This window comes from Chionomys nivalis, chromosome 5, assembly GCF_950005125.1.
Source record: "Chionomys nivalis chromosome 5, mChiNiv1.1, whole genome shotgun sequence".
Taxonomy (NCBI): Eukaryota; Metazoa; Chordata; class Mammalia; order Rodentia; family Cricetidae; genus Chionomys; species Chionomys nivalis.
The window spans coordinates 112610069-112635680 of record NC_080090.1 but is presented as its reverse complement, the minus strand read 5'-3'; the positions used below and the strand labels follow the sequence as shown (position 1 = coordinate 112635680).

At 33.1% G+C, this 25612-nt stretch overlaps 1 protein-coding gene across 2 annotated transcripts in view; it reads right to left on the bottom strand.

The window, feature by feature from the left end:
- The window catches only part of Cdh7 (cadherin 7), a 159769-nt gene that overhangs the window by 126957 nt on the left and 7200 nt on the right, over positions 1 to 25612 (bottom strand). For both annotated transcript variants that reach the window (XM_057770275.1, XM_057770276.1), the window contains exon 2: positions 21802 to 22204. In XM_057770275.1, the coding sequence (XP_057626258.1) occupies positions 21802 to 22011 (210 nt within the window). In that variant the 5' untranslated portion in view covers positions 22012 to 22204. The remainder of the gene's footprint in view (positions 1 to 21801; positions 22205 to 25612) is intronic.

Genomic DNA, 25612 nt, shown 5'->3' with positions numbered 1-25612 from the left:
AATACCCAAAGGATGCTCAATTATACCACAAGAACATGTCCTTAACTATGTTCATAACAGCATTATTCATAAAAGCAAGAAGCTGGAAGCAAGCTGGATGCCCCTCAACAAAAGAATGAATAAAGAAAATGTATATTTACACAATGGACTACTACACAGTGATAAAAAAATGATGACATCTTGAAATTTTCATGAAAATGGATGAACCTAGAAAAAAATATTGATTTATGCAACCCAGTCCCAGAAAGACAAATATTGTGTGTACTCACTCTTACGTGGCTTCTACGGGTAAAGCAAAGAAAAACCAACCTACAGTCCACGACCCCAGGCAACCTAAACAACAAAGAGGACCCTAAGACAGATATACATGGCTCTGCTTTAAAAGGCGAAAAGATAAGATCTTCTGAGTAAACTGGAATCACAGGGGTCATGGTAGAGGGAGAGGGAGAAAGGGAGGAGAGTGGGGGGAAATGAACAAAATGCTGATATTATTCCAGACAGCTATGAACACCCAGTTTTTGACAAAGAAAACAAAATTGTACAATGGAAAAAAGAAAACATCTTTAACAAGTGGTGCTGGCATAACTGGATATCAACACATAGAAGAATACAAATTGTTCCATATCTATTTTCAAGCACAAAACTGAAGTCCAAGTAAATTAAAGATATCAATATAAATCCAGTTATATTGAACCTGATAGAAGATAGAGTAATAAATAGCCTAAAATGCATGGCACATGAGACACATTCTTAAATATAAGGGCATTAGCACAGACACTGAGAGCAACAATTAATAAATGGAGCCTTTTGAAATTTAAAAGCTTCTGTTAGGCAAAGAACATGGTTAGTAAGGAAAATTGGCAGTCTACAGAATGGGAAACTATCTTCACCAACCTTGTATTTGACAGAGATAATGTCCAAAATAAACAAAGATCTCAAGAAGCTAGTTATAAAAATACCAAATAATGGTGCTAAAAAAAATCAGTTACATATCTAAACAGAATTCTCAAGAGAAGAATCTTAAATGACCAAAAGACATTTAAGGAACTGATCAACATCATTTGTTATTATTTACATCCAAATCAATATCACTCTTAGATACTATCTTACACCTTCCAGAATGGCTAAGATCAAAAAATTTAAATAAAAAAAAGAAATATTCAAAAATAATAATGTGTATTCCCCCACTTCCCCTATTGTCATCCCATTACCTTCTCTGGATTGCACAGTTACCTAGAAAATGGCATCCTCAATACAATTGTCTGGTCAGAGTGGTGGTGGCTTTGGGGTTGTGAGGCAGTAGAAAACTCACTGCCTGTGTGCTTATTGTGCAAACTAACAAATGATTCATATCTCTACAGTGAAAATGATCATTTATAAACTTTTAATTGATATTATATCAGAAACAACAAAATTTTTTCCTTCTTTCCTTTCTCCTTTAATTCTACCATGTCTCTATTGCTCATTCTTCATATACTCTTCTTCTTGGATTTCATTGTTTTCCTTGTGATTTACACTAAGCAGATTAGACTGTAAAACCCCAATTATTTTAGAAATAGTGCTATAAAGGAATTCATGGTTTTATTTGTCTGTAAATGTAATTGATTATTTCATAAGGTAATACTGAATTTGATTCAATGTCTGGTTAGAACGCATCTAAGAATCTTAACTACGTTTAAAGAACTTTGAGAATATAGTATATTCATCTGTCTACTCAGGACATACAGTGCAACTCACACTCTCCATATAACCCTTTTGAGTCCAGTTAAATTCTTAAAAAAAATCATTCACACAATGAATGTAGTTAAGTTTATTATTGCACATGCCTGTTTTCAGAGAATGTTCTAATTAACATCTCACTGATTATATATATATATATATATATATATATATATATATATATATTCAAAATAGAAAGCAGTATGGTTAAATTCTCTTTTTTATTTCTTCTCTAATATGTTAATTTAAGTTTTATAGCTGTTATTTTACTAAGGCGCTTTTTGCTAAAAGGTAGTACAATTATTTTTTTCTATTCATCACAATACTGGCATTTGGCTATATCTTAAATTTCACCAAACTTTCCAAAAGTATATTATCTATTCCTCTTGAGAATGCACATCATAACTAGACTCAGTGTTCTTAGAAACTAGCTTCATATCTATATTTTGTAAATTAAAAATGATTAGATCATTAGCTATTTGTTGATAATATAACTTGAGAATTGGTTTTCCAATCAGTCATGAATGCATGAGGTTCTGTGCCCCAGGGGTGGTAGAGTAAGCAATATAATTAAAATTCTAGATATTTAATAAAGTTTTAATTTTTAAATTTATAAGATCATAAAATATACAAAATTTTATTTTGCATCAACCTGAGACACCTCATCTCATATTCATATCTGGTTAGCATTTTAAAGGTTAAATATGATTCTAGTGTCATATATTAAAATGACATGTATTTGTATGGAAACATATTTTGTCCTTGTTCTCCACAGTACAACCAAGCACATTCATGTTAGAAATATGGGTTAGGATACATAAAAAATGCTCTATTCGGTATGCAAACACTCATTATCTAGCTATATTATTGCATAGCACTAATTTAGAGGAACTACTATCATATGTTTCAGAACAGAGACCGTGGGAATTTGTGGAAAAAAAGACTCTGAATGCCTGTGTCAATAGTACATGGTTGCAGTGATGCCAAACACAATTTTAAACTAAATCTTTTAGAATATGTAGTGTAGTATGATGAGACAGGCTGAGAATATTCTTTCACTCTTTGTATGATAACACATTGCATTCCCTGTTTTGAAAAGCTCAGTTTTATCAATGATTTCATTTTATTTTATTATGTAGAAAGATTTTTGTATACTAAAAATTACTGTATCACCAAAATATATATGACTATTTTCAACAATATAAAAAACAGAACACATTTTTTGTTTGTTTTTGAGACAGGGTCTCTCTGTATCTTTGAAGCCTGTCCTATAAATAGCTCTTGGAGACCAGGCTGACTTCAAACTCACAGAGATCCACCTTCCTCTGCCTCCTGTGTGCTGGGATTAAAGGCATTCCCTGTCACCGCCTGGCCTCCAAACACAATTATTAAAACTGAGTATTCCTTCCAGAATGATCCTATTATCTATAAACTAACATTATGAGTAATAACACATGATTCACAAACACCATTAGTTTTTCTTTCATTGTCTTTTTCACTTTTCCTCCTGAAGCACATTTAAGTTTTTCTCCTACATTCAGAAGGGTTATCTTAAATTGATAGCTAAGAATTCACTTTTTATATGCTATCTACTAATAACTTGTTTTTATGTACAGAATGTGGCTGTTAAGTGAATGGTATTCACCTAGACAAGAGCACAATTCTATGCTATTTTCAAGAGGTATAGGTTTACTAAAATGACATTTATATGAAAGATAATAATTTCTACATTTAGCTTTTTCCAGGAAAGTAGTATTGCTTCTTTCCTTCATCTGAGAAATGTTTTGAAATTATATTTCATATGGCATAATCTTATGTTATACTCAACTGTTTTATTGGCATTTTTCAGAGTTTCGAACAAATACCTACAAAGCCAACTTAACAGAGGAGAAGTCTATTTGGGTTTCCTGTTTTGAGGCATTCCACCCATAATGGCTGAGAGGCATAGTGAAAGAAAACATGAGGACCAAGACTCTGATCAGGAAAATGAAAAGGGGAAATACCAATACTCAGCTTTTTATGTAGTTTCTAACTTTAGCCTATGGAATAGTGAAACCCACATTCATAGCAGGCTTTTTGCTGAGTTAACTCTCCTTTGAAAAACCCTACGCCTACACATACCCAAAGGTATATCTAATTAATGTCTGAGGTATTTGCTAATCTAGCAGAGTTGACAATATAAATGAATTCTAAAATAAATACAGATATTTCATATTGAATTTCATAGAAAATTATTTCAAATGTCACTTAATCTGTTCAACTTTGTCATAGCTACATCATATAAAAGTAAAAAAAATTAAAATATGACAAAAAGAACTTCTGGACTTTTATTCACGTTATTTGGCAATGAAGAAAGTTTTATGGGTTCTGGTGGTTTTTTAAGTTTACAGCTTTAAAGATTGAGCCTCAAGATTAAGGACTTTTTTTTGATGTTATGATAACTTACTGAATTTTCCCAGAAAAAAATGATAAAATGACTTCTGTGGTATAGAATTAATGGGGTTATGAATGATGTCTGTACATTAAGAATATTGATACACTATCTAGTACTTTTCTTTGTTATGACATATTTTAATTGTACTTTACTTTGGGCATATCTAAGAGTACTTCTGTAACAGGAAGGGTATTGATGTGATAGAAAATGTGTCTTCTTAGTGGTAAGCTAGTCCCATTTTCCTTTCTTCTTGTATGCTGCTCACAGGACCCTAACCATGTGAATATTGTAATTGTCTAACTTAAAATAACTAAAGGCAAGTTAGAGGTTCTGTTTCTGTTGCTCTGACTTCCCTTGCTTAACAGCCACTCTCTTCATTCCTGCACCTTCAGTTACACTATAAAATACCCTTTTCAAGGGTGGCTAGTAACTCTGGTAAAAAAAAAAAATTCTCTATTGCTATGTTCTCCTTTATATTTTTTTCTGTGCTTGTTTATACACATGAATGACTTCCTGCATGTTACTTTTTTATTTTGCCTAATATTCTCAACCCCTGTGGTATGAACTCCATTACCTTTATGTTGTCTTGTCTTGATACTTCGTTCAGTTAGGACTACATTGTTGGCCCATTAAAAACTCCATCATAAAGGCTAGATGAATAGAGAGTCATGTGATATACTTATACAGACTCGACAGTGACTGTTGCCCTAGGAGTCCTTCTTCAGCCTATGGATGGACTCTAGATTTTCATAGAATTGTTTGGTATTTGCTGCTGAACTTTCAAAATGCAGCCTTGTGTCACTCAGAGATTAATCAATATAAGCTACTAACTTAATTAGTTATTCATAAATAGTTGGGTTATGATGATCACTTAGAAGTATTAGAGTAATAGAGGACTGCATTGCTTTATCAACCTTCTGTAACATATTTGAACATAATCAAGTGAAAATCTGATTTGTAATTTAAAAGAGGACCATAGTTGTTCAGTGATGTTTTTGAAGTTTTCAGAATATTTATTCATGACTACAATCTCTTTACTATTTTATTCCTCATTTGTCATCGTTATGTTCAGTTATCCATGGATTTACTATTGATTTATTTGAGAGAAGCAATTTCCTAAGAATGCAGTGCTTAAGTATTTGGGGAACACATAAATTTTATTTCTACTCCATCATATAGAAAGACTTAATCTTAACTATTTTGGGGTTTTGCTATTTTGAATAACTTTTTATTGATGTTAAAAAAGAAATACAAAGTTAGTGTCCTGTTTAACACAACTGCCTCAAAGCTAAAACCAGAAAGCTCTGCCTTCTTATTTAAGCTCTCATGCTGTAAATAGTTACACTTCTGACAGTCAGTTGAGCAGTATATTTCTGACTACATGGGGCTTATTTATGGTTTGGAAGTTTGAAATGACCTATGTGCTGAAGTGTTCACTGACTATGATTTATCATAGAGGGTCTAGTATAAGTATTTGAATCAGCTTGCTAAAGCATGAGTTGTGTTTTGTTTATAAGTTAAATTTTTAACAGATCTACATTATATATTAAATATGTCATCTTTATGCAGAAATAGACAAAACAGATTAAGAATTGGATAACCAAAGCAAATTAAAAGATGAATATGTCCTATGATTCAGGATTAGGCACTCTAATTTCCAGAGTAGCTGTACTGGATAAGTATCATATAAAAAAAAGTCAATACTCAATACACAAAGATACTTTCCTATCCAACAAAATGAATCTTCCAAATTTGATACTAATATTACGCAAAAAATTAAATTGCTAAGAGAAAATAGAACTCAATATCGGATAGCAAAATTTTGCCTTATTTTAAAAAGCTTACTCCGTTGTTAAGTGTAATTTAGTTACTAAAATGATAAGAAACAAAATTATGAAAGAGAAAACAAGGGAAAGGGTAAGAAAATAAGGAAAAGTGAAAGTAAAATATTTGAAGTAGGGAATTGAAAAGTGGCTCAGCTGGTAAGGACTCTTACTGCCAAGCCTAAAGACATGAATTTGATTGCTAGAACCCAAATGATGGAAAAAGAAAAACAGTTATTTCAGGTTGTCTTCTTATCCTCACATCTGCTTTGTGGCACATGTCTTCTCATCCCCCAAATAAATAAGCTTTCTAAGTTTGGACTGCATAAATTACATTGTATTCTCTTCTTTCTTATAACACAATCCCTTCAAAGGGCAAAAATGTTATTTATATATTATTTTCTTTCAAGTACAATAATTCAGGATGTACAGAAAAACATATAAGTACATAAATTCTTAGGGAACACGTAGTTACCTTACAAAGTCTGCATAAGATTTTATATATTTTATGCATGGTCATATTATACTTCTGATCTTCTCTAAGTAAGATTTAGGTGTTATTGTAGTTTTGCTATTACCAGTGTTTCTTTTATTAATCATGATTTTATTACTTACTAAATGGCAACAAAATACATATGCACACAAGTATAGTTTATTTATAATATATTCTGAAGTGTGTAAAAGTAGGGAAAAGGCAAAATAGCATAAACTCATGCAAATAAACATCAAGTCTTTCTTCCTCAGAATTCAGTGTAATTTCTCTGCCAAACTGGACAATGTCTTGTCATAAGACTTAATAAATACCAAGCTTGGTAAAATATAATTAATTATAACCTTCCTTTCCATCAAACTTATTCTTCATATCTAGATGTCTTTTGTCCTCATTATCCCATTTATCTGTCTTGCCTGCCTCAGAAAAATACAATTATACTTGCTACTTCATTTACTTATGTAGACCTATTGAGATATTACACCATGCCTCATAAGTATGCACAATTATGACTGTGAAAATAAAATTTCAGGTATACCAATGAACTCCCTCTAAATCAATGAAAGATTCTTTTCTATATCCCGAAACATTCTGGATGATGAATCACATTTATTTTGTAGACTTTTTAATTGTTGAGTACTATTAAGTATTAGTGGGGACCAAGTAAAGATGGGACTCCACTGAAGATGAACACATGACTAGTGGAGCAGGGTAAGTTTCAGAAACTTGAGAGAGAAAATTCTCTTATTTGACTCTGTTAAAAGGTTGGAATTTAGGTGAGACAAAGAGGTCCTATTACATTTAGCAGACCTATTACATTTAAGGAGGACATCAGTCTCAATTTGGGTAATTCTGACCTTGTATTTTCATAAATGTTAGAACTTTCTTTTGTAGTTGTTTTGTTTTTGTTTGTTTGTTTGTTGTTTGGTTTTTCAAGACAGGGTTTCTCTGTGCTGTCCTGATTACCATGCTGTCCTATAACCCAGAGATCTGCCTGCTTCTGCCTCCTAAGTGCTGGGATTAAAGGCATGCATAACCACCATCAGAGAACCTTCTTAATATTGGGTCTCTTAGAACATAAAAACTAATCAAGAATTCATTCAAAGATTTACACCAATTCTGGTAGTAGAATAGAAAAAATAATGAAAGATGGCATGGGTTCTAGTTAGCTTTGACGGTCAACTTGATATAGCACAGGTAAAAAACTGCCAAAATAGGATTGGTTTGTGGGCATGTCTGTGACAGATTGTCTTTAGGGACAACCCACTACATACAGCACCATTCCCAGGAACTTGTGGTTAGGCTGTACAAAAAGATAGCTAACCAAGTGGAGAGATGGTTCAGTCATTAAAATGCAATATTTGCTGGCAGAACGAAGGTCCAAGTTCCATTCTCAGTAACCGTGTCAGGTAGCTCACAGCTATATGTATATCTAGGATAGCCAACACCTTCTTGTAGCCCATCTGGGCAACTAAAATTATGTGTCTGTATCCCCTACACAGGCAAACAGGCATAAACGTGATTTTAAAAAAGTTAAAGTAAAAAAGCTAGCTAATCATGATCTTGTGAGCAAGCCAGCAAACAGTCATTGTTCATACTTCCTACTTCATATCCCTGCTTGTTTTTCTTCTCAGCTTTCCCTTGGTGATCAAAAGCCGAGATAAACATTTTTATTTGTATTTTTTTTTACCACCAAGTTACATTTGATTTGATTGCTTAACAGAAAAATACATAAAGCTAGTAGAGTATATTTACCTTGAAATAAAAATAAGAGGTTCCTTTTGTAAAATTATTCACATTTTGGTTTTGATTATAGAACTTCATTTTATAAAATATGGAAGAATTCATGATATAGTGCTTGTGAAACAGTACTGGGACACTAGTGCTTGGAAACAACGACAGTGATAGTTATTTGAGCATGATGACTTTTTTTAATTTTGTAAACTTACTGACTCTGTGAAATATATTCACTAAAATAATTTAAAGGACGATTGCTTCACTCAATGATGTAATATGAAGCTGAAACAAATAATTCAAAACTTGTCTTAGATTGCATAAACTGACACTATTACAATGCTGACAAAGATGATACTTTGAAACATTACATCCTGCAGATTCTTGTTGAGTTATCCTTGACTAGATAATAGGTAAACTCATGTAGTACATAGTGGTGGGTTTTGTATTCTTATTAGAACTGTTTACTTTGTGACTGACAGAGAGTAAGTGGGGAAAGACATTATTTCATTTTACCCTGTGAATTTTCTGTGAGCTGGGAAGTTCCCTCTCTTCTTGTTTGGGTGGATGAAACAATTTATTCACATTGATGGATATCCTTATATTAGAGCTACAGTATTGCCTTCCTTATATTGACTAATAATTGTGAAAGTCAGATATAAAGTATACTGTGAGGATTTGTATAGGGTTCATAATAATTTCCTCTAGCATTGTCATAATACTCATGTATTTTACATATTACACATAATCAACAGGGATACAATTTCTGCATAAAAAGCATAATACCATTTTTATCTTAATCTTTATCATCATTAGCTCAGCTGCCAACTTCACACAAACCTAGTGTCACAACAAAGAGGGAACAGTGATGAGAATTGCTTGGATCAGATGAATGCTTAGGCATGTCTGTGAGGTATTTTGTTGTTACTTGATTCTGTGGGTAGTGAAATCAGAAGGTTGTCTTGGCTATATAAGAAAGTTAAGCTGAGCAAACTAGATGGAGCAAGCCAGTAAGTAAGCATCACTCCTTCACAAAATCTGCCTCAGGGTTCTGCTTTGAGTTCCTGCCTAGGTCTCCTGAGTGATTCAGCATAACCTGAAAGATGAAGTAAATCCTTTTCTCCTAAGATGTCATGATTTACCACAACAACAGAAAAGCAAATTAGAAATATCCTATATTCTCCAGCAAATCCTGCCCACTTTCTAACAATTCTTTCCTTTTGGATGACTTAATTTAGCTTCTTTAGTTTCAGTTCATTGATTTATGAAGAAAGGGAAAATAATTTTTCATTTTCTTTGTGTTGGATTAATTATGTTGTGAAACATAATATACTGTCTTTGTGAGGCATTCCTCAGAACCCCTGCAATATTTTTCCTTATAGATACTGTACTACTTCTATGGTGGAGGCAATGGGCATATACAGCAGGTGACAACTAGTATGCTAGAGGCCAAGCAAGTGGAGCCATACTTGGAATGCCCATGGGGTCACTGGCTGTAGATATTTGTTTCTGTCTGTAATTTCTCTTCTGAGTCATTTCATGTCTTCCCTGAAAATAGCTTTGGATGTTTTCCCACTTCTTGTGTGTTTCTCTCATGAAAATATTCTTTCTACTGGGCACTCATATATCTGTAAATGGTCAGGAAGATTAATTTTCAGTAAACTGTATATTATTTTTACTGTTTTTATTGAGCTATATATTTTTCTCCATTCCCTTCACTTCCTCCCTCCTGCCCTTGTACCCTCTCCCATAATCCCAATGCTCCCAAATTACTCAGAAGATCTTGACTTTTTCTACTTCCCATGTAGATTAAATCCTTGTTATGTCTATGTTAGAATCCTCTTGGTTGTCCATGTTCTCTAGGATTGTGAATTGTAGGTTTGTTTTACTTTGCCTTATATCTAAAAACCAGTTATAAGTGAGTACATATTATATTTGTCTTTTGGAGTCGGGGTTACCTCACTCAATATGATGTATAGTAGATCCATCCATTTGCCTTCAAATTTCAAGATGTCATCATTTCTCTTCATTCGGTAGTATTTCATTGAATAAATTTATCACACTTTCTATCTATTTTTTGGTTGGGGGACATTTAGATTGCTTTCAAATTTTTGCTATGGCAAATAATGCTGCTATGAACTTAGTTGAGCACATGTCCTTTTGTATGATTGAGCAAAAGTGGTATTGCTGGGTCTTGAGGTAAGTTGTTTCCTAATTTTCTGAGATGTAATAGGACATGCTTCATAGATAGAACTATTGTTCTACAAGGGTGTAAGACACTTAAACCCTGAATTTTCCCCTTTTCTCAGGCTAACTTAAGAAAATTACAATTTCTCCTCAGTCTAAGTGAAACTGCATATGATTAGCTCATTTTTCCCTCAGAGCAAGTTCAAACTAGACTAAAGAATTTTGAAATTGGATCTTTCATTAAAAACTTTACATTTATGCACAAGGTCTGAGTCCCAGGTGTTAATCAAGGTTATTTCATTAAAAAAAAAAAACAGCCTAAAAATATTCATGACAATTCTTGGCCTACGAAGTCTAGTTGAGAAAAGACTCTCAAAGTTTATCTCACTTGGCACTGTGTGCACACCGTCCAGTCACAATGTTACTCAAAAAATCTTAAAGCTTTGTATTGTCAAGGTAAAGGGATCAGCCCTTATTGGTCAACCAAAGGAATGTGTTTTTGTTCAATGAGATGTAACTCTTGCAATTTATTTATTATTGCCTTAGGCTCCTGTAAAATAAAAAAAAGTATATATAGGCTAAAGGAACAGAGAAGCAGACAGAATTGGAACAGAGAAATGAAATAAAGTAGAATGAGAAGTTACAGAGATAGAAATAGAGCAAGCAAAATAATAAAGTGCATCACTCGAACAGAACATGTGTGACTTCATTCCATAACCCCTCAGAATAGAAATTTATTATGTTCCCTTCACTAAGGTGTGACAACTTTCGTGAACCTTTGGAAATAGTTTTGTGAGCTTGACTCACAAGCTATTGTTATTTCTATAATTTGGTAAGGTCATTATAATAGAAGAACACATAGATCCTATTCATACACCTGTTTGGAAATGAATGAGTGAAATGAATCTTGCTTAAATGAGTATTTAAATTGTATTTTGATAGTTAAAACTTTATTTTCCTTAAAACATAAGAATGTCACTTCTCTGTTGGTTCTTAAAGTAGAAATGTTTTTTTAACACCATCATTTGCCCAATTGATTCCTGATTCAGTCAAATACAGTTTCTGAATTCAGAATTTAATGATTTAAAGCATCTATACACCTAAGCAATATTTCAGATTTAAATTTCAGAATAAATGAAGCTCTGACCTAGGACATGGTATTAAGTACAAAAAAAAAATCATCAAGTCCATTTATCTGGTGTCAGAAAGCATTTTATATATATATATGTATTTGTCAAAAAGATCTTGTGCAAGTATTATTCATGCTTATTTGTCAAAAATATTATCACTAGAAATACTGTTCCAATTTAACAGTATAACAAGGTTACAAATTTTCCTTTTTAAAGCCTTTTATTTAACACTTCATAGTTTATGCACTGAGAAGCTTCTGTGACATTTGATCAAAGTTTGACTATTTTTTTCATAAGGGAGAGATGACATTACTGTCCTGTTATAATAGAGGATAAACAAATAAAAAATTAATTTAGAGATCCTTTTTATGTTCAGGAAATGTACCAATGAGATGAAGCTTTCATGGACCTGTCCTTATTTTCCCTTGAGAGTTTGATTATCCTTAAATATGCTTTAAAATAAAATATATTAATCTACTTATATATAGAAAATAGAAAATGTGGAGCAAAATTATGATTCACTATCACAAACAATTGCAACACATAATTTATATATGCCTTTGACTTAGATAACATAAAATATTTTTGCATGGAACACCTTACTTAGTTCAAACAAAACTGCATTACATAGTGTTTACTATTAAATCCATCAGACCCACATGAAAGTGAATTCACACTGAAATTATTATTTCTACAATTCCTGTACTTTCTAAGAAATTAACCAGGAAGATTCTCATTCACTTATTGGCAGCACAGAACAAAGAATTCTTGGAATAGAAAATAGTAAGGAGAATAGAATAATGTATCTTAAAACTTCAAGTCATTCTAATGTTCAAAATATATGCTAATCAATGTTGTTTACAGTTTCTGTCTACTGTGAATAAAGACACAATGACCACAGTTGATAAACTGTCTTCATGATAAGATGAAGCATTCTTTGAGCATATGCCCACTAGAGGGCATATGCCCTCTACTGGAAAATAGATAAGGAAAATGTGATACATTTATACAATGGCATATTCTCCAGCGCTTACAAAAAAAATGACATTATAAAATTTGCTGGTGAATGAATACAACCAGAAAATAATCATCCTAAGTGAGGTGACACAGACCGAGAAAATCAAATGTCATATATAAATGAAATTAGTTATTAAGAAAGTTATAATAGAGCCAGGCGGTGGTAGCATATATCATTAATCCCATCACTCGAGAATCAGAGATAGGCAGATCTCTGTGTGTCAGGTCAGCCTGGTCTACAAAACTAGTTCCAGGAGAGGCTTCAAAGTTACAGAGAAACCCTGTCTCAAAGGGGAAAAAAAAAGATAGAAAAGAAAAAGAAAATTTTAATCAAGCTACAGTCCACACATACAGGGAAGTTAGGTAAAGAGTCAAGCTGTAGGTGGAAACCTTGGATCTCCCTGGTAAGGAATAAATAGAACATATTTTGCAGGTGGACTGGTGGACAGGTGTGGATAAGCTGTAGAGGGAGAGTGAAAATTTTTTAATTAATGTATAAAATAATTATTAATCATATTGTTTGTTTTTATGAATAGCTATAACAGGGTACAGTCCTTCCCAATGTTATAGAGTAATCTATGGATTTATTGTTATATATAATTTCTTAGTTATATAACATATCCAATGATGTCTATACAAAATACAGATTGTCCAATTCTGTAGAGAAAAGAGTAAGTCATAAAGTATAAAACTCCAAATTTTCTAAAGCTCAATGTTCTTCAGGTACAATCCATACTTTCCGTTCTTTGCTACATTGACCATACAAAGAGGTAAGTCTTCTTTCTGTGTTCCTCAGTGAGACAGAAGATATATAAGTATTGATTATTTGTACAATGACAGGTGCATTCAAATCTCTCCGTGGCTCCCATTTTAACAGTATTTTCTTCTATTTGATGTGTGAACAGTTTTTTTTTTTTTTTTAAGAGGGAGGATTCTATAGGAAGTATATAAAATAACTTAGTGATCATACATGTTTAGGTGATATAACCACAGTCCAGTTCAGATCTCCCTGTATCCTGGGCTTCACATTTAATCTACATGATCCTTTATCTGTGAGTCATATAATGCTCAGGGTCTTGGGAGTGCTTTAAACACTGCAATTCCAGACATGGAGAAACTTTTCTAGTTGCAACATGGGGAAGGCAGAATCCTAACCCTGATGGCCTGTAACATATTAATAACATAAGATAACAACAATTTCTACCTGGAGGAGAGCACACGTCCCCCTCAAGTGAAGAATGAATGAAGAAAATGTGGTACATTTAAACAAAGAAGTTTTACGCAACTGTGACAAACAATGACATCACAAAATTTGAAGTCAAAATAAAAACTAGGAAAACAACATCCTGAGTGAGGTAATCCAGTTCCCATGACAAACATAGTATGTACTCATTCATAAGTGAATATCAGCTATAATTAAAAGATAACCATGCGAGAATCTACATTCCCAAAGAGGCAAGATAACAAGGAGGCCACAAAGGATGACAGGAATACATGGATTTCCCTGAAAACAGAAAATAGAAGAGATTTTTTTGGGTAGACTGGTAGGGGAGGCATAGCAGGATGGGAACATGAGGGATTGGGTTAAGAGAACAGATGGAGGGGGAGAGTAAAGAAAGAGACATCACATTTTGGAATCAGGAAGAAACCTAATTCAAAAGAACCTCCTACAAATCTACACGGATGACCGCAGGTAAGACTCATAGCAATTGTGGAATGGGTACCTTAACTGCTACCTCCTAATATCAGATTGGTGACTATCCCAATTGTCATCAGAGAGCCTTCATCAAGTGATTAATGGAAACAGATTCAGAGATCTAAAACCAAGCACTTGGATGAACTCTCAGAATCATGTTGAAGAGAAGGATTGTAGGAGACAGGGGCTTAAGGTCATCACAATGAAACCCACATAAACAAGTTACTTGGACTCTGTGGAGCTCATAGACTCTGGACCAACAGCTAGGGAGCATACATAGGAGTGATCTAGGCATTCAACTTACGCACTACAGATGTGTAGCTTGATCTACTTGTGAGACACCTTGTGGCAGAAGCAAGGCATGTCCCTAATGTTTTGCTGACTTCCAGGAAACTATTCTACACACTGAGTTGCCTTGGCTAGACTTAATACAAGGGGAGCAGCTTAGTCCTACCTCACTATCAAAACATGATATCATGCTTTGTTGACAACCATGGGAGATCTGCCTACTTCTAACAGAAACAGAAGAGGAGTAGATGGGGGTGCAGGGAAGGGAAATGGGAGATTGAATGGGAGGAGAAGAGAGGAAGGAGAAGAATATAAGATAAATGAATAAATTTAATCAATATAATGGAGAAAAGGTTATTTTTTGGTTATTACACAGGAAAAGAAGGCAGAAAGACCCAAGAGACATGAAGGGTCTATAAGTAAATAGAAAATAGTTTTTGTTGTTGTTGTTTTGTTTTGTTTTATTTTAAGTTTATCAAGACAGAGTTTCTTGGAGTTTTGGAGCCTTTCCTGGATCTCACTCTGTAGACGCAGCTAGCCTCGAACTCACAGAGATTTACCTGCCTCTGCCTCTGCCTCCCAAGTGTTGTATTTAAAGGCATGCACAATAAATATCTGGCTGCAAATAGAATCTTGCATGTAATTTACAGAGTCTATAATGGACAAGTGGACAATAGAGTCTTATTAAAATTAATATTATTTCTGAGGAAAGATGTTGAAGAACTCATTTTTGCTTTCATAGCTAGAATTTAATTTTTCTATAGATTCTTCTTTGTACATTTCTTGGGTATGATTCAGCACATAAAGACTCTATAATTTTTCAATGTTTGTGTTATTGGATTAAAGTTAATAATAATAGAAAAACTAACATAATTTCAGCTCAAGTTATTATTCAAAGGAGATAATTTACCATAAGTATTATTATCAGTAAAGAGTCTTGATGCCTAAATTTGAATGGCATGTAGAATAGATAACATTTCTTGGAACTTGGTCCAGTCTGTCATATTTTCAGGGAACAAGAAACAAACACATCTAAGTTTGAAGACAGTTCTCAAAACCATGTCACATGTTAAATGTGACAAACAATTAATTTTAGCAAATGTTTTAGTTTAGATCAGAACCCAATAATTTACTTTGAATATTTTAATTCAAATTCCTAAAACAAAGAGTTTTCATAAAGGTCAGTCTTTACTCCAAGCAGCACACAAAGGACCATGGACTTTTCTGAGCTCCTATCTTAGCTACAGAGGGCGAATAGATCCTAGACCTGTGTCAAACACAATCTCTTCATGAAGCTTGCTAATTTATAAAAATACACTTACTCCTTTGGAAACTTCATTGTATGATTTAACATTGATTCTTTTTGTATTTACAATAGTCCTATGAGGTTAGCATCATTTACCTATTTTTATAAAAGGGGAACGTTTATCCCCAGCAGCACAGACATTAAGGACAACATTGAATAAATGGGACCTCCTGAAACTGAGTAGCTTCTGTAAAGCAAAGGACACTGTCACTAAGACAAAAAGGCAACCCACTGACTGGGAGAAGATCTTCACCAACCCTGCAACAGACAAAGGTCTGATCTCCAAAATATATAAAGAACTCAAGAAACTAGACTTTAAAATGATAATTAACCCAATAAAAAAAATGGGGCACTGAACTGAACAGAGAATTCTCAACAGAAGAAATTCAAATGGCCAAAAGACACTTAAGGTCATGCTCAACCTCCTTAGCGATAAGGGAAATGCAAATTAAAACAACTTTAAGATACCATCTTACACCTGTCAGAATGGCTAAAATCAAAAACACCAATGATAGCCTTTGCTGGAGAGGGTGTGGAGAAAGGGGTACACTCATTCATTGCTGGTGGGAATGCAAACTTGTGCAACCACTTTGGAAATCAGTGTGGCGATTTCTCAAGAAATTTGGGATCAACCTACCCCAAGATCCAGTAATACCACTATTGGGAATATACCCAAGAGATGCCCCATCAAATGACAAAAGTATCTGTTCAACTATGTTCATAGCAGCATTGTTTGTAATAGCCAAAACCTGGAAACAACCTAGATGCCCTTCAATGGAGGAATGGATGAAGAAAGTGTGGAATATATACATATTAGAGTACTACTCAGCGGTAAAAAACAATGACTTCTCGAATTTTGCGTGCAAATGGATGGAAATAGAAAACACTATCCTGAGTGAGGTATCCCAGACCCAAAAAGAGGAACATGGGATGTACTCACTCAAAATCACATTTGGAAGTGTCAGAGTAAATGTACAAACACAGATAACATGCCTCTGAAATTATTGCTTTCACAACTCCTATACATGCTTAAAAAATGAGGCAGAGAATGGTCAACCAATCATTAGGAATGCATAATGAAGAATTCTCTGTTCAGGAAAGAAGGGTTAAGGAATTTTAATCCCTAACCAGCTCTAACATTTAAATAATATATATTTATATATACATATGTATATTATATACCTATGTGCTGGTGTGTGTGTGTGTGTGTGTATTCAGGACATAAGTTATTCACATACACCTTTTGATCAGACACATACACACTATAAAATATTTTTCTGAAGTATAGTGAACACTGTCCTCTTATCAAAGCCCTGAGACCTTAGTCAAATATATTTTTGTCATGATATTTTCTCATATTTACCACAAATGACCTAATCAGTGGGAAAATGTTCTTGTTTTGGACCATTATACTGTTAAACTCATCTACAAAATTTGCTAATCATAGCTGCTCCATCACAGATAAATGTCTACTTTTAGGGGTTATCATGCTCAAGCATATTGAAAATTAGCCTCTGTAATAAATTCTGAGGTTAACTGTGAAAATCAAGCCTTAAATTATATCCCAGACTTTGATGCTATCCTTAGAAAAATTACAAATTCAAGTTTATGTATATGAGACCCTTTCCTATTTTAGTATAAATATTTCCTTACAGACTCTATGTATGGCTTTAGTTTTGTAAATGAATCCATACCAGTGTAATAATATATATTTATTGATATTTTATACTATATTTTATTAATATTTTGTAGGATTTATGTTCTGGTTTATAATTAAAATTAATCTATTTGCCTGGACCTTACCAATCTCTGCTTTTCTTGAATAAGCAAGGTGTAACAACTCTGTGATGATTCAATTCAGAATATTATGTAAACTATGCCAGAAATAAGAAAAATGTGCAACTCAGAATGAAGATTCTTGAATATGATATAGGGAAAGTGGATGCTTTTTTCCCATTTATTCTTCATCTGAGAGAACTAAATGCAGAATATGTAATCTGTCCATACATATTCGACTCCAATGTGGACCCTTAAATGACTCACAAATCAGAAAAATCTAATTTGAACATGGTTTGACTAATTCTACTAGTGATCATCACAAATCTTTCAAACTCACATCTGTAGAAAATTACACATGTATGGGCCAAATTTTGTTTGTGTGTTTCAGGCTAAGTACCTTAAAATATGTCAGCATTTTAACTAAGGAAACATTCTAAACCAAGATGCGAAAGGAATTTTTCTTATCAGATAATTGTACAGTGTTTATATACAACGCTTTCTAGGATAATGTTAATAATCACTTTGTTTCTGGTACTTTAATTACAGTTCCAGTAAGACAGCACCATTTTGAATAATTGCCCTCTGAGTTCATCCTTCAGAAGGGAGGAAATCTAGTCAAACTAGAAACGAGAATTTCCTGGCCACACTTCTTCATCACACATGAATCTAACTATCTTTTCTTTTTATTTGTCAACAGCTCAGGAGATGCTTCTCTAGTTTGTAGACAAACACCTGCTCTATCTGAAACATGCCTGAAGAATTTCAATCACTCTATGAAAAAATTTAATCAAAACATTCAAAAGTGCTCTGAGAACATCCAATTACCACAGCCAAAACCAAATTACGGAATATGTAGCTGGTACTAAAATATGTAAAATAAGTGTATTGTAATTAAATAATATTTTAAATGAACTTGATAGATTTTCCCATAGATAGCAAAATCCAAAGATGCTTAAGACCTCCTGTATTTGCATATGACTTACAAATGTCCTCCCTAAAATCTAAATATTTTTTAGATTATTATGATTACTGATGTAATTTGATTGCCATGTAAATAGTTGTAAGATATATTGTTTATGAGATATAGTCTTTGTATTTGCTGAAAATCTAATGAACATTTTCAAAAATATTATGTCCAATTATAGCCTCAAGCAAAGGATGTTATACTTATAAATAGAAAGAGCCAAATTAATGGATTCTTGTTAAATTTTATTAACACTTTTCTAATTTTAGTTGAAATGAATTTAAAATTTTTGACATGTGACTTCTTTCAAAAATTTTGTTTTTCCATATAAAGTTGATTATTGTCCTCTCAAGGTCTGTGAAGAATTTTGATGGAATTTTGATGGGGATTGCATTGAATCTATAAATTGCTTTTGGTAGAATTGCCATTTTTACTATGTTGATCTTCCCAATCCAAGAGCAAGGGAGATCCTTCCATTTTCTGGTGTCCTCTTCAATTTCTTTCTTCAAAGACTTAAAGTTCTTGTCAAATAGATCTTTCGCTTCCTTGGTCAGAGTTACCCCAAGATATTTTATGCTATTTGTGGCTATCATGAAAGGTGATGCTTCTCTGATTTCCCTCTCTGCATTCTTATCCTTAGTGTATAGGAGGGCAACTGATTTTTTGGAGTTGATCTTGTATCCTGCCACATTATTAAAGGTGTTTATCAGCTGTAGGAGTTCTTTGGTAGAGTTTTTATAATTTAAATTGATTTGTTTAGTGTTACAGCTACTTTCTGAATTACTATAAGAGACATAAAGAGGGATAATTTTAGAATTTTATAATGTTGCCAATTTAGGGCCCTGATAATTTGGCTTTAAATAAAGGTATGAGGAATATTTTTGTTGTTTCTAACAGTATCTAAACATGGTCATAATATATTTTTGCGGAACACATTCTGTTTGGAAATGATTTGAATATCATGATCTATTTAATAAAGACTAAAGAAAGTTTAATTCATATGTTAAATAGCATAAAATGATAGATTTTTGGTCAAAACCTTGGATTATAATTATTATTTTCACTATTTTTAATTTTCCGACATATTTATTGTTAATTAGTGGCCTGTATTAGGATACACAGGTGATAGCATTTTTATTTATTACTTAGTTACCATTTAAGATGAATGGGTGGTAACCTTATTTTTAATTGATTAGTGACCCATATTAGGATACACAAGTGGTAACATTTTTATTTATTAATTAGTGACCTATGTTTGGATGCATGGGTGGTAGGTATTCAGAGTATTTCTTTCAGGGTTTAGTTTCTCTCTTCCACCTGGTGCATGGTGGGATCAGATTCACATCATTGTTTGGTGTCATTGCTTTGTGGTATGTGATTTTGCCAGTATCATTTGTGTGCAGGGAAGCAAGTTAAAATGGATTGCAAGAAATTTCGTCACATATAAAGCATAATGATTTTAATAGTTGCACAAGTGAATTAGTATAATATATATTCCTTAATATTTACACACACTTTTTTTTTGTTTTTTTGTTTTTAAGACTGGATTTCTCTGTATCTTTGAAGGTTGTCCTGGAACTCACTCAGGCTAGCTTTGAATTCAGAGAGATCTGCCTGCCTCTGCCTCCTGAGTGCTAGGATTAAAGGTGTGTGCCCCTGCCTACCAGCTACACTTTTTTACTTAAGGAAAATGCAAGTCCCTGGTCTAAACTGAGTCCTGATCCACATTAACAATTTACATATTTCTGTTTGCCATAGAGATTCAATCAGAATCCTAAACATTAAAAAGAAATGAGAAATATTTAAAAACATTTCCTTGAACTAAGCAAATACTCAATAATTTTTAAAAATAGTTTAACTTATTCATGTGAAAAAATCATCAACATAAAATATCTAATATTCGTTCTTGATTTTTCTAGTGAAAAAAAGTCCTGATTTCTAAGTAACTGTGTTAGTAAACTATGCTACATTTTATGAGTAATATATGCTTAAAACTAGTGAGATTGGAGGAAGATATACAGCTGTTTAGTTTAGTTACTGATCTATCCTATTCAGAATATTTACTAGGGCTGACTGCCACACTGAGCAACTTAGGACATCTTAAACTATAAAAAGCCTATCACCTGAGAAGAAGATCTAAGAAAAGTGAGCATCAGGCCATGTTCTAGTAATATGCCCTTTAGGTCACTGAACATTTGACAAAAAAACATTTGACAAAGAAACATTTGACAAAAAAAAAATGAAAATTAAAAACAAAATCTGCAGCAATACAAATACCATGAACTGTTGATCATTTGTCTAATAGCATCTCAAATTGAATTTGATTCATGCTCATATTTAACAAAAAAGGGACATCCTGAAAAGCAAAAAAAAGTAGTAGTTTTATGAAAAGAAGATAACTAAAAACTTGGATTTGAACTGCTTATAATTGAAACAATGGAGCCAAAATATTTCATATTACAATTTGTAATGCTAAGAATGGGTAAAGCTGCATAAGTATGAATGTAGACATAATTGATAAGATATCACAAAACTAGCTACTAGAGAATCAACTGAAATGTTTCGAGAGAGGAGTAGGTGTTTTCTTCCACGGGATAGATACTGGTAAATTGAGGATACTCTTGTAAATTAACTCTACAACTTCTCAACCATGCTCTTGTGGGTAACCCTGATGAAACTTAGTGGATTACAACAATAAAACAAAGCAAAGCAAAGCAAAGCAAATAAATAAACAACAACAAAAAAAAACCCCACAGCAAACAACAACCATGAAAGTAGTTGGGGGACTAGCTAGGAAAGCAAAGAATATCAATGAAAGTAGGAAGAAGGAATTTCTTGAGAGTACTAGATGTGGCTTTGAATATGGTCAAAATTCATTATATACATGAATGAAAATTTCATACTGAAACTCATCGTATCCAATAATTATACACTGGCAAAAACCTTTCAATATTAACTGGTCGAAGAAGTATATCACTTCATCTTTAGTGGGTCATCTTATTCTATTTATGGTAATAAGAGCTTAACAGCACGTTCCAATAGTGGTAAACCAGGCCTCTAAGATTTAAAACAAAAGTACCACTCCTTAAGCTATGTCCTCACTATCCCACCTGACACAGTAGTTAATGAAAGAAATATCATAAACTCTTTCACTAAAAACAAATGGGCAACACTTCATCCAATCACAGGTATTGACAGTAACCATTTTGAACTTTGAAAGGCCAAATTCCCTACCTTGCCTACATAGAGGGGATCTGAGCCCATGTATTCTTCCAGCACGAAGAACTGATTCCATACCCAGCTGCGCTTCGTTCGGGACCTCCCTGACTGAAAATATAGCTTGGATCTGGACCTTGGCGGTTCAGCTTGACTCGTCCCAGAGAAACATAGGAAGAGACCTACAAGCTGTAGAAAATGGCACAACTCTACTTTGCCCAGCTTCATCTTTTTTTCTTTCTTTCTGCTGTGTAAGAAAAAAATCTTGAGAAGAGAAAAGGCACAGTTCTAGTTGGCCTCGTAGCTTTTGCCTCCAGCAGTGTGTCAGCTCGGAATCCAGAGAAAATAATCTGTAGAGTGTTGCACTGGAAGAGGTAAGCAGTGCTGAGTAGCCCTTGCCAAGGAATGGTGTAATAGGTACCTAGAACAAAGACAGAAGATTGTGTCAGAAACTAGAACATGTAATATTGCTGAAAATTCAGTTGTTAACTATACTGAATTCCCCCAAATAGCATTTGAATTATCACTAAAATATTAATACATACACAGAAAATTACAATAATAGCATCCACGTTTATAAATTACCTAATTCTGCCATTTGTAGAATTATCTTTGTTCCACAGCACAATTTCCATGATTCTTCTAAGGCATTGCATTGTTCATATGATTTACTCTACACAAATAAATGTAGAATGTTGTTTTAAAACATGATTTTAAAGTTAGCCTCTTTATAGATTTTTTACATTCATTATTATTAGTATGTAAAAACTAATTATCTCAGAGCAGGGGTTCAAGCAAATGGGAAGTCTATATGTCATCTTAAATCTCTCCAGTGAAACAGTAAAGAGAAATAAAATACATGGTGATTCAAACTGACTGATTGATTCTGAGTCACAGAACACCAGCTGTTTTGATTTGTTCTGATTTGATTGTGATCACCTGAAAAGCTTAGTGCCTTCCATTTTCTGCCCTTCAAACTTATCATGTGCACTGTGCAACATGGTCGGTATGCTATTCCACTTAGTCATTTGATACTCCATGAATCTTTATTAAATGCTTTTATTTTATGATTTCTGAATAGTGGCCTTCCTCCATAAGGAGAAAAAGAATTGACTCATAATGCACAATAAATAGGAAAGAAAGCAGCTATATTTGTGAAACTTATTGATTTTTGGCTTGCAACCAGCTCAGGAACGGCATCAGAAAAAAAACCTTACTCTGGTCTCTATTTACTGCAGGTGCGAAACCCTAATAATGCAAGAGTTACAAAATTAGTTACAAAACATACTTCCTTATACACCCCCAAAACACAGAGGGATAAGACTTTATTATAAGAGTCTCACTTAAATCACTGTGTTGTACTCTGCAAATTAACTTTGCTTTCTATAAATATAGAAGGCTCTCCCCACCCTCTCTCTTTCTTTCTCTCTCTTTGGGTATAAGTGTGTGTATGTTGTGTGTATGAGTGTTTTGAGAGTACATAACATATCAATAATATAAAGCCAAAAGTTCCCTATATATTAAAGCAAAAACAGTGTTATCCTTAGAAATTTTTCTATCTTTCATATTTTTTTACAATATACTCGATAACAAACATGTATATCACTCAATAGACAAATACTTTAGACAGTAAACCAGTTCACAAATTGAAGAAGAAACAAATCCAACTGACCATTAGCTCTGTAAAAACTATCATATAACTTTAAAAATATATTTCTATAAAGTTTTGGTATCCCATAGAGTATTTCAGAATGATAGAAAAAATGCATTCTGGTAACCAACAAAATTGGATATTTCTATTAACTATAGGACCTATAGTCTGCAGCAAATTCAAGGTCCCCAAATCCTGTGACTGAAGGCAAAGTTACATAGAAACCAGAGGGGAAAAAGAGGATGGGTGAAATAAGGTACAAAAATACAGTGAGGCAGGAAGGCTAAAACTACTCTGTGACTTACTATGTGTTTCAAACATAGTGGATTAGCAGGAATATTCATGAATGCACAAGTGTGCAGTGAGAGTGGGTAAGCAGATACAAAGCAAGTCTGCCTTTCCAGAAGCTAGCAGCAGATGGGATTTCTGGGCACCAGGATGATGTTGTGATCATAGTAGTCATATGGGTACAAAATAAGGAAGAGTTCCAGTTTCTCAGCTCTCATTTCTTCAAAGGAATTACATTTTTATTAAAACTAGATTTCTCCTTAGGACAAAAAAAATAAATGCATGGTAACCAAATTATATTACATAGATTATGATATGTCTAAGAGAGTTTTGTGACATTATTTCATCATGAAAATATATCCAACTTTTAAAATAAATAAACATTAACAGCAAATTATTTTTGGAATTCAGAACTTGGATGGTAAGGGTGTTTCCCTCTGATACATCCATATTAAACAACAATGCATAATTAAGCTTAAAAGTTTATGTTACAAGGTAATTGATAACAAAAATTAGAAGAAACTAGATAAGCTCTGAGTTAAAGCCTCAAGCATGTTAGCCTACATGATGAAAATAATTGCCTTTTATAATAATAACAATAGCATCTGGATTAATATAAAAAATTATAAACTGGTAAGCATAATTCTTCGCATGTTCAGAGGTGGATAAAAATAGCTAGTAGAGTTATTGTCATCATTATTTTCTGTTTTTGAAGAATTATTGGAACATAGAAGGTTGTTAGTGAACTGACATTATCTTTTATTTCAATGTTATCAATAGTAAAATTATTTAGATACCTTTTATCCTAAAAGAAAACTTTCTAAAAAGGGAGATTTGGTGTCAGGGCACCACACACTCATGAATCAAAAGCAGTCACATGGATGAATACTTGCTGGTGGAAGCTTAATTACTATCAAAAGACATTATTTTTGGTAAACCAAATACTGGATTGAAACTGAAGTGGATTTAAATTAATCAAGGGTATCCACTGAACGTAGAGAAAGAGGGCTTAATAATAATGGGGCCAGAAAACTGTAGTCTTACTTTACAACTTTAGGTACCTCTGTAATTTCATTTTCTGTATGTACAAAATTAAAAGACTGGAATAAATAACATCACAAAGTCTGAGGTATTTTTCTCCAAGTCTTACATTTAGGATTTTGGCAATTTCTTAGGAGTAATATGGCCACTTTTACTGTGAAACTGAGATGAAAGGCCTATTGCGACTAATTAATGATGGAGAATTTAAAATGGAATCAGAATGTAGAAGAAGCGCTTGGCCTTCTTCTGAAGCACAGTGTGCTCTGTAAAAAGTCTTATTCAATTACTTGTATTGTCTCTTGATGATTTTTTCTCATCTACACAAAAATATTGCAGATTGATCAGAGCAACTAGAACATAGATATGAGAAAAGGCTAATAACTGAACACATCATGACTCTTGAGAAAATATTAATGAAGAAAAGATACCTGAAAATTGTATGCTGTCTTGTTTAAATAAAGGATTTTAAAAGTAGATAAAATGATTGCTAACCTTAATACACAGGTATATACATTTTGTCATTGTAACTGTGGAATTTAAAACACGCTAGACATTCAGTGAAAAATTAACCACACATAAAAAGTCAACACATGACGTCTTTGACAACTCTAAACTGTTAATGAGTATCAATCATTTTGTAGACAACTATAATACATTTGCTCTAGTATTTCAATTATATTATGTTCTTAATAATCATTATTTTTTAAGCCCGAAATATTACACCAGAATAATTTAAATTATTTTGTGTACAAGATTGAACAGTTGGATTCTGTTGGATACAGATAGATGTGTCTATAATATGCCTTACAGAAATTTTTTTGAAAATAGGGAAATAGTATCAATATAATT